The following is an 11160-nucleotide window of genomic DNA, read 5'->3' as shown; positions in this document are numbered from 1 at the left end:
CTTCTAACCATTGGGTCAACTGCAAACAAATCACCTATGAGTTATCCTGTAATCCCCTGGACGACGCATACACCATTCGCGAGTTCTACCGTCTAATGGTTTCGATCTATACAAATAACCTGTGAGTTGCTGTTTAATTAAAAAATAATAATAAAATATAAGGCACTGGGCCATCACGGTTTGAATGATTAATTTTAATACGGGACTTATTATTCATAAAAAACTGCTATAATTTTATGTATGAGTCACGATGTCAAATGTGAATTTTCATTAGAAATTTAAAATTCTTAAATTTTAATTTAACTTTCAAACCAATTACAATTCTCATCTTTGTTTTTATCTTATAATAACCGTTTAATGTTTTACTGGACAAAGACTTAATAAATAATGAGAAGAAGAAAAATAAAGAAGAAAATGTCTCCATAAAAGATTTTCAAATTGTCACGTTTTAAAACGACCAATAAAATATAAGCACTTACAGCACAAGGGACATAATATCTTAGTTCCCATGGTTGGTGATGAATTGGCGATCCAGGGAATGGTTAATACTTATAGCACCAATGTCTTTGGGGGCAATATATATCAGGTCCAGGTTACAGTCCAACTACTGATTTTATTTAACAAAAAAAAAATATTGACGTACATACCTTTGAATCTTAAGGGTAAGGTAAGGAACACTTATAAAACATTAGACATTGTGTGAACTTATACTTAACTTTTAATTGGCCGGAGGATAGGATCCGTATTTTGTTTTCAAGCGTTTGTGTGGCTCCACTTATTATAATAAAAATTATGTCCTGTACAGTTGGATCCCTTAGCAGTAACTTTATTTATTATTTGATTTTAATTGATAATACTTTGACATGATAATAGTTCGTTATGAAATGTTCATTAGAAACGAGCTGCCCGCCCCGACTTCGTATAGGTAAAATTCATACAAATTCTCAATTCCTTATCTTCAAGATAAAATTTCTAAAAAATCTTTCTTATTTAGTCTACATTGCAAAAGGAATAACTATGCTATTTTCAAGTAAATGGGATTCTATAAGTCCGGCTGACTTAAAATTTCGGAGATCTGTTTTCTGAAAATTTCGAATTTTCTGAGCATTTTTTACGTTCCATAACAACCTTCCAGAAAGTATTAGGGAACCTAAAAAATAGAGGAATGAAATCGGTACTCTTTGGAAATTGGGATTTATTTTTATAAATTTATATCATTTATATGAATGCTTATTAAAATAAATGATACGGTTTTTTATCATTGTTTGTCATTCGATTCTGTTTCTGCTTCGTAACATGATTTGTAACTTCGTTTGGTTTGATATTTGAACTCAAGATGACTAGTTTTTTTTTTGTTATTATTGTTATAAAATATTATTTATGTTAAGAAGCATAAGCAATACATTTTGATATTTATAACAAAAAACTTATATTAAGGGTTGTATTAGTAGAAGTAGGTTTTGGGCCCCTCTCAAGAGAGATTTTTTTTCCCAATCGTGGGATATTAATGGGCTTCACTGTACTATTATAATTGTCCTTTGCTCTTTTTTCCGGCTTAAGTGGCCTTGTTGCTAGAATTACATATTATCTTTATTTTAACACGACTGTCAAAAAGTAATGTAAATGTGTTATTAGGGTCCGTGTATGTGAGTTTCTTTATTTCACCATAACTTTTAAATTCTTTAACATATTAGTATCGTTCGAATCCTTAAATTATCTTCCAAAGTGACAGTTCTTTTTTTTTTAAATAATAGAGCAAGGTCGTATTTTACGCATTTTTATTATATTATCTGTTGTGCTGTTAATGTAAGCCACGTCGTAATCATTGATGCATCAACTTTTGCATCAAAAGAGTGCAAAGTTAATCGTTCCAGTGACCTAAAGACAAACAAAAGTAAACAGTTACATTTTACACACCTTTGTTTTGTCACAAACTCCGAACATAACAAGACAATAGGATAACGGTGAGTGTTCACGCTCTGAAGAAAGCACTCTGAATGTGATTAGTTTAAGTACTGATGTATTTATAGATGAACTTACTTACACATGGTTATATATTAATTTAAATATTTGGTATTTCTGAATAACATATTTCCTTGGCATTCTTCAATTATATTTGAATATAAAACAACCCATTCAATGGACAAAGTCAAAATGTTTAATGTCAAAAAAATTTAAGCTACATAAAGCCATATCATACCTTATCTGATTTATATTAATATTATAAATACGAAAGTAACTCTGTCTGTCTGCCTGTCTGTTACGCTTTCACTGTTAAGCCACAGAATCGAATTTGATGGAATTTGATATGAAACAATCTTGAAACCCAAAAAAGGACATAGGCTTTTTATACCTAGTACCCCCTAAAAAGCGAGAGGAGCCGCGGGCGACGACTAGTATATGTGTACGTGCCCACTAACAAGCAATAGGAATCAATAAAAAAATAAATAGCTTTCTTACAGCATTGCTCATTGCTCATTTTGGATAGACATCATTTTTATTTTTAATGGCAATTTTAATTCATTATTTTACTAATATTTAAGTACTTGTAGTTTTTTAAGTGTACGCATTGCAGCACATATGCATTCTGAGAGAGAGAGAGAGAGATTCTAACCTTAAACTGTGATATTACATCTGTTGGTATTATATTAAAAATTCTAAAATACTTTAAATCAGCTGTCAATATTCAACAGCGATCGAGGTACATTTTCTACACTTATATCCAAACATAATACGACAAAATGCAGATGTTACTTTCACAATATCTATTCCGAAGTATATTTAAAACTTATGGAACTGGTTCATCGAAATCTCTCCTTTCCCTCCTGATTTGCACGGATGTGTACCGTGACAGAAACACAGGGAGAAAGGTTTCAATAACAATGGCTCAAGTCTTAAATATCGGATGTGATCTCCGAAAAACTGGAACAGAAGTTGTATAGAAACGAGACAATCGTATTACATACCGTTGTTCATTATTTTTATTTTAAATGGGTAAGATGCTTGGCATATGTGCCATTAGGTGGTAAACGATGAACTCCTTACGTCGCCAATGCGCCACCAATCTTGGGAAAGTTTTTGCCGTAGTTAAACTGTCACACTAACCCTGTAAAACTGGAACAAAACAATACTCTGTATTGCTTTTTGGCGGTAGATTATGTGATGAATGGGTGGTACCTACCCACACTACTACAGTTCAAACAAAAAACTAGTAAGCAGCTTCATAGTTTCCGCACTCTCGATTTAATTTCAATATTTATGGAGAAAGTACTAATTAGTAGTTAACAATACAATACAGTATACTAAGTTGTATTCGGTTTACTGTACTTTACACTACATTACATTAGCAACCTGTAAATTTCCCACTGCTGGGCTAAGGCCTCCTCTCCCTTTGAGGAGAAGGTTTGGAGCATATTCCACCACGCAGCTCTAATGCGGGTTGATGAAATACACATGTGGCAGAATTTCGTTGAAATTAGACACATGCAGGTTTCCTCAGGATGATTTCCTTCACCGCCGCGCACGAGATGAATTATAAACACAAATTAAGCACATGAAAATTCAGTGGTGCCTGCCTGGGTTTGAACCCGAAATCATCGGTTAAGATACACGTGTTGTAACCACTGGGCCATCTCGGCCATCTTCGTTTTAGTACATTTATAGAATAAAAAGTTGTTTTGAAAGATTTGCACTAGAATCCAGATATTCTATCCCTAATAGAAAGACTAATTTCTTCAACATATGGAATAAGAGGGTTAAATAAGGAACAAGCTACTAGATAAATTAAATTGTTTTTAATAGTATCATGTCTTAAGGTTTATAAATTTGTAATAAATCTATTTGTTTTTTTTTTATGATATAGGTAGACTAACGGGCAAATTGGCCACATGATGGTAAGTAACCACCACCACACTAGACATGGGTGCTTTTAATATTAACTATTTGCGCCATCAATTTTGGGAACTAAGATGTAATATCTCTTGTGCCTGTAGTTACTCTGGCTCACTCATCCTTCAAACAGGAATACAAAAATACTTTGTATTGTAACAATACAGTCTTGATGTTATATTATCGCCACACTGCTCCAATGGGGATTGCCATAAGTTTCATCCAGCACTTGTAAATTTCCTCACGATGTTTTAGTATTCAAAAGTCGAGGAAACATCGATAACATACTTAATCAATTTTTAATCCTTGTTACTATTAAAAAGATCAAAATATATATATTTTTTTAAATAAATAATTTTTATTGTTTTGATAGAATTTAATCCGAGAGCGCACAAAATGAAATGTATTCCATATTTAAATTTGAACATATTTCATTAAAGGCGACTCTACACATTGTATATTCTAACACTTCAATGTAGGTGGAACTCTTGATGCAGAACCATTTTCACTGTTCCTCTTGTTTCTATGAAATGAAGGTCATGTATGCAAATCGTAGAAAAAATTAGAGCGCGGGAATTTATAGCTATATTATTATTTTTTTAATTATAAAGAAATATTTGAATTAAATACTTGAATAAAAATTTATGTCAAATTATTATTATTTTTCAAGTCCTTGTATAACATGAAGTTTCAAAATGAATAGGTAAATATTAGTAAGTAATATAATTTTATTCTAATCTATAATAATATGCCAAAAATATGCGCTGTTCATTATTAAAGTAACTTTGTCTTAAAACATATAAAAAAGTACAAGTATTTTTATAGATATAATAAATCTAATCTTTATTTATTCCGTACCACGAAGAAAGACTCGTGCTAATATACATTTTCTATCGTTAAACCAATTTCAACAACAACAATTTCAAATTCAAGCAATTATTCGATTTCATCGATACAATCCCAACCCTACCCGTTCTAACTGCGATCTAAATCGGTTGCACAAAACCGCGCAGTCGCGAGCCGTGAAACACCGCGAACTGTCGCTGGCAAACAATATAACAATTAGTTGACAACAAAAAAAACAATAGATTAAAACATAAATAACTTTTATTAATTTAAGTAACTAAAATAAAAAATACGATATTTTTAAAGTAACATAATTTATTTCACGCTCACAAAAAAAATTAAAAAAGAAACTTGTCAAATTTGCGCGGGAAAAGAAAAATATGTGATTATTTTTTTTAATATTTTTTATTGTGTTTTTTTATCAGTTTTGTACTAAATATTAATTATGTTAACGCATGTGAGAGAGTTTTTTTTAATGTTTTCAAGTAAGTTAGTGTAGTTAAACGATCGTAATGGATTGGAGACAAGTGCTTTTGGTGGTGACTTTGTCATCATTCATAGATGTCAGTGACCAGCAATTTGGAAACGATGTAAGTATTTCAGGATATTATTTTTTTTTAATTCATTCAAGCACAATAATTGTGATCATTAGCGATATTGTCATACTTTTTAATATACATTTTCAGACAACTTTTGAAGATTGGATTTCGGAAATAGTAGTTAAAGTATTTTTAATATGTAGAGGTTTTTGTATCTTATACAGAAACAGAAACAGTTTTTCAGAAGTCATTGTATGAGTTTTTTTTTTAAAATGTCTTGGATGTATACAGTGTTAGGTTATATTTTTCATTCATTCGCTAGGCGGCCCGTAAACCAATGCGCTATTGACGCTTTGAATAACAGTAGAAATTTAAATAATTTGCAATGTGCAAGTAATTTTTAAATTACTCTTATGTGTTGTAATTATATATGCTTATATTATTATAATTTATTTTTATGTAGGAATTGTACTTACGGTCTAGTATGGAGCTCATACTTACTTACTATAAGTATTTATTTTATACAAAATGGCCGTTTATATAACTTTTTTTTAATTCTAAAACAGGTCAAACATCTAAATCATTCTTTTATTGGATACATTTGTTAAAATAAAAGTTTGTTTACATTCCGACCGCAAACGATGCAAAGGTCATTGTTGGATTTTGAACTCAATTTTTTTTTTTGATAAAATATTTCGTCAGACCACGGTTATAGTGAAACCGTTGCGTGCTTAACATATAAAAAAAATGGGATGTCAATTTAATTTTAATAGTTAATACTACTTACTTAACAAGATAACGTTTTTTTTTAAATTTTTGTTTTAAAAATAATCCTGTCTTTTAGACTCTCGTACTGGTAGAATTGTTTTTGAAAGCCCGCTTTTCGTACAATATAGTATATACTGTATTTTATATAAATTAGTTACGTATATTTATTAAAGTTAGTGTAGAAATAAAATTAAAATATTATCTCCATTATATCTAATATTCTATGATAATACCTTTAGAATATAAATAAAATAATAATAATTTATGATAAGCATTTCAAAGGTCGTTTTCCTTTTAATCCTTACTTAATATGCAACAATTGTAAAAAAATATTGAATTAACCAGTATATAAAAACTTATTATATTACTGTATAAGTATACCATGAATTGAGCATGAGTCCAGTGGATATGTTACACCGACCGTATGTGTAGCCCGGGCAAACACCATTTCCTTACATTTCACGTCGTTTTTGGCGGTTATTGAAATTGGCAACATTTTCCCAGTCCAAAACATCGTGGTACAAGCTCCAAGCGTTCTCTCAAGACGAGAGATATATTTTGCCCGTTATTACAAAAAACGGTTTCACCATAGGTGATATTGACGATTTTGAAATTAGTACTATCATTAAACATACTTTTTTTTAATTTAATTAACGACATCCATGGGCTCACCTTTTTTTTTTACATTTTACTTGCGTTTTTATATTTTATATTTTTACTGAACATCAGCAGATCTTCGCTGGACTTCTTGGAAGACGTGGCCCACACTGACTTTTTTTTCTCATTTTAAAATAATATATAAATAATCCATAATAAATAATATATGATAATATATAAAACATAATGTATATAATAGTTTTTTTGATCCTATTTACTGCAATCCAGCGGGCCATGCTCCGTGCTCGATCGTGAGAGTACAGCCTCGGCGACTCTGGTGTCGCGTTTATGTATAGATGTCTTGAGGCTGTGCTCTAGGATGGTTCTTTCATGTTCTTTTCGTTATTTATGTTACAAAGCTTTGCATTTTACATAATGTTAGTTGTTCTCGCCGCTAAAATAAACCCATTCAATCTTTATGCTTTTGACAATGTAGATACTTTAAGAAATATCTATAGTATAAAACAATACAATTCACATGATCCTAAACGACCTTGCCCGCATTATACTTCCAAAAAATCTTGACTTGAGCGCTTTACAGACGATAAAGATACTACATATGTTAAAGTTCGGCTTCGCACGAGTCAGGTTATAAGAACTTTATTACTCATAAAGAACCTTACAGTTCACTTTACAATGAGCAATACATATAATTTATATACAAAGTTGGTTTTAGTGGTAGAATCTGTAGCTGTAAATGTCCACAATGACGAGTAGAATAAGGATCAAAATAAAACTTTTATATCGTAATATACCGCCAAACAGTAATACTCAGTATTGTTGTGTTCCGGTTTGTAGAGTGAGTGAGCCAGTGCAACTACTAAAAGAGACACAATAGTTACCAAGGTTGGTGGCGCATTGGCAATCTTTGGGCGGTGGTGACCACTTACCATTAGGTGGCTCATTTGCTCCTATATTTGCAAATATATATATATCGTTAACTCCATTGGTATACGCGGCGCTAATAAAAGCTCTATTGCTATTCTTTTTCCGACATATTTAACAATCATCGTAATAAAACTAAATAAATTATGTACAAATCACTACAAACATTGTTAAAAACCGTATGAAAATTCTCTCAAAAATTTTATCACCTTTAGACAGACAGACGAGAGGGAATTTAGTTTTATAATTAGTAGTTTATTTCGTTAGTATCTTAAAGTATAATTCAGGTAAAACAATTATTATATATTAAACCTTTCAATATTAAAGTCCCCCCCTGATTATATATTCATCGAAAGAATCCTAATTACGCTGTATATCTCCCAAGTAAATATAATAATCTCAGATACAAATATATATTTCCTCTTTGTGCGAGATGTTCTATTTATTTGTGTGGCAAGCGATTTTTTTATCTCAAAACAATAATTATATCTTCATAGTGTGTGACGTGCTTTAAGCCGTACAGCTCTAAAAGTTATAAATACAAACTTGTAAGTTCTTTATAACTATAGATAGTACGAAAAGGACTGGATGAATAACTTTTGATAAGAACGCGTTTTGCATGTTTATTTTTATATATATTTTATATGTTGACTTAAAACAGGACAGTTTTGACAATTTTGTTCAAAACTAAACGTGCAAAGTTACAGGCTCATGACGTGAATTTTACCACTGTACAACGTTGATTTCCACGACGCAACGTTGCTAGTTGCAACGTGCCATGTTACAACGTCGTAACGTATCTATGTCTAGGTAGCCCTGAGATCCTAATGACACGCTAAAACTAAAAAATTGGTATTGCTAGAATGTTCAATACCTAATCATCAATCATCATCATTTATAACATTACAAAATTTGTACTTCAATTTTACAGATAACAAGATTTATCCCAAAACCTATTAAATCGTTGACGGCCGATACGTGCAAAGAATCACTGACAGATAAATATATGCCATTGTACTTAGCATATATATATTATATATAGATATATAATATACATTTATATTTAAATGATAACGCTGAGGAATTTGTAAGGTTGTTATTTGAGATGTTACTTCCTGCTAAGATCCTTAAGAGCGAAGCTATCTCTCATCAATTCACTATCAATCCTGGGAACTAACCAAAATAGAATAATACCAAATATTGGTGCTTGTCGGTAGACTATATGATAAGGTTGGTACCTACTTATGATGATTATATAGTATTTAAACGTGAGTTTATTCGGAGTATCTATCTCTATTCCATTAACAGAAATCCGATACAAGAGAGGCGCAACCAGGCGCAGGTCCAATGGAATTATGAGATTTCCAAAGCACGGGATTTTTAACGCTGCCAACTTCCGAACCAATATTTTGGATTGGTTTGACCCGGAGTTTCAACCCAGAACTTCTAAATCTGCTCGATAAGCTAGCCATTACACCAAAGAACCGGTCAAGACAAAATACATACGTAATTATGTTAAATGAACAAGAAATTAATTATAAATTAAAATTGTATAATAAAAGTTTATCATTATCAAATTAATTCATAAGAATATAAACAATGATGTTTAACAACTTCATATAATAATGATAACAAATGACCGGAAAAAAATCTTATCAAATTCATAAGTATTGAGTGTCTCCTTAGCAACATGCACAGAGAAAACCGTAGGACGTATTTTTTAAGCGTAATGACTCTGGTCAAGGTTCAGGCAATTGAGACAATGAAAGCAGTTACGTCTATTATAATATAAAATATTCTTTATTATACACAACGTGGCCCACTTATTTGATAAATGACTTGGTAGTAAGGCTTTTTGCAAGCCTCTCATAACATAAAATGCAGATTTCGTTTATTATTTTGATTATAATTATGATTTTTATCAATTTTTGAAAGTGATATCTATCATAATTAATGTTCGTTTAAAATTTATGATTCTCTGTTACTTCTAACTTATTTGGAAGAGTAAACGTAATTGACATGCATATTAGATATTTTATTTTATTAGTAATTTTTTAACTACGTCTGTATGTGTAGGTAGCACACCTACACATACAGACATAGTTTACAAATAAATTAATCACATATTCTGCTACTAAACAGAACTACTTAATATTATAATCCGGTTTGAAGGGTGAGTAAGGCAGTGTAACTACAATCAAGTGATATATTTTCCTAAGGGAATAAGGGATGGTTAATTTTTCAATCTATATAATAGAATGCGAGAGTCACGACTTCGAATATAGTCCAGGGTCAGACCAATAAACTTTGTTTTCTATCAAGTAACTCTCCTGCGCAGCTCTCTACGGTCGTGCCGGAATGCCGTCTAATCAGACTATACTCGTAATAATACTGAAGGGATTTAGATTGTATTTTCGCGCACACTTGTTCACTTTACTTGTGCAATTTACTAATCTAAGCTAAACAAAACTTTGCATGGAAACTATATGTATGAACTCACAGTAGCCTAGTAGTTAGAACAACTGAATCTTGACTGAGGATTGGGGATTCAAACCTAGGCGTCTTCGCAGCAATTAGATAAAAAATTGCCATTCTGTATTTAGCACCGCAACGAGGTGGCGCATAAGCCTTCTCCTTTCTTCTCTTAACCAATAGTTATATAACAGGCTGTTACATGCTATGTATATTATTATATTGAGCACTGAAGGCACCCAATTATGTATTTCCATGAGCAATTGAATCACAATTTGGGCTGTCCTGTCCTTGAACTCGGCAAATGTCAACATAGTGTTTTATTTTCCGAAATAATTGAAGCTCGTTTTTATTTATCGATATAAACAAAAGCCTGTTTTTTGATTCACTATTTATATTAACTTTTATTGTGTGAAAATTTATTTTATATGATTTAATTATTTAAATGTCGCAAGCTTTTGTTGTATTAAGCATTTAGGGGTATTTATATACCGATAATTATACACTATTTATATACTGATAGTATACTATAATTAATTATATATATGCAGTTTTATTTTATTAAGTATTATTAATAATATCCTCAGTTATATAAAACTAACTAAGCCATAATTGAAGAAGAACAATGTGATCAAGCTTATTTAAAAAAATATATTATTGTTTGTAGTGATCGTTTCGATTTCGTATCTAGTACTTGTACTTTATTAAATACATTTTTTTCATTAATTGCGATCATATAATTTAATAAATAAAAATGAGTGTTACATTTCATGATCGAATTTAAATATGTAACATTATTGACGTAAAGAAGAGTTTAAATTATTTTACGTGTATATATATATATACCTAATGTAGGTGAATGATTAAATGTAATTTAACTAAAACAAATAACTAATATTTATGTAAAAGTATTCTGAATAATAGTTTATGTAATTATATTATTACCTAATATCCTTACAAGAGATATGCTCACTTATATAAGGTTATCTTGTCGGTCTACAATCCCTTAAAGACTTATTCTTTAACACCGACAAGATAAGCTTAACGGAAACGATCGCAACGTGTCCGTATGGCTACTAATGCTCTCTATAGTTTCCTTTTTACA

The 11160-nt window shown here is 30.9% G+C and overlaps 1 protein-coding gene across 1 annotated transcript in view; it reads left to right on the top strand.

Annotated features, from left to right (window-relative positions):
* Positions 1-5156: 5156 nt before the first annotated feature.
* LOC113398485 (A disintegrin and metalloproteinase with thrombospondin motifs 16-like) overlaps positions 5157-11160 on the top strand; it is a 58830-nt gene continuing 52826 nt past the window's right edge. The window contains exon 1 of the mRNA XM_064217723.1: positions 5157-5324. Within this exon, the coding sequence (XP_064073793.1) occupies positions 5247-5324 (78 nt within the window). The 5' untranslated portion in view covers positions 5157-5246. The remainder of the gene's footprint in view (positions 5325-11160) is intronic.

This window comes from Vanessa tameamea, chromosome 18, assembly GCF_037043105.1.
Source record: "Vanessa tameamea isolate UH-Manoa-2023 chromosome 18, ilVanTame1 primary haplotype, whole genome shotgun sequence".
Lineage (NCBI taxonomy): Eukaryota > Metazoa > Arthropoda > Insecta > Lepidoptera > Nymphalidae > Vanessa > Vanessa tameamea.
This window is presented reverse-complemented; position numbering and strand designations above follow the sequence as displayed.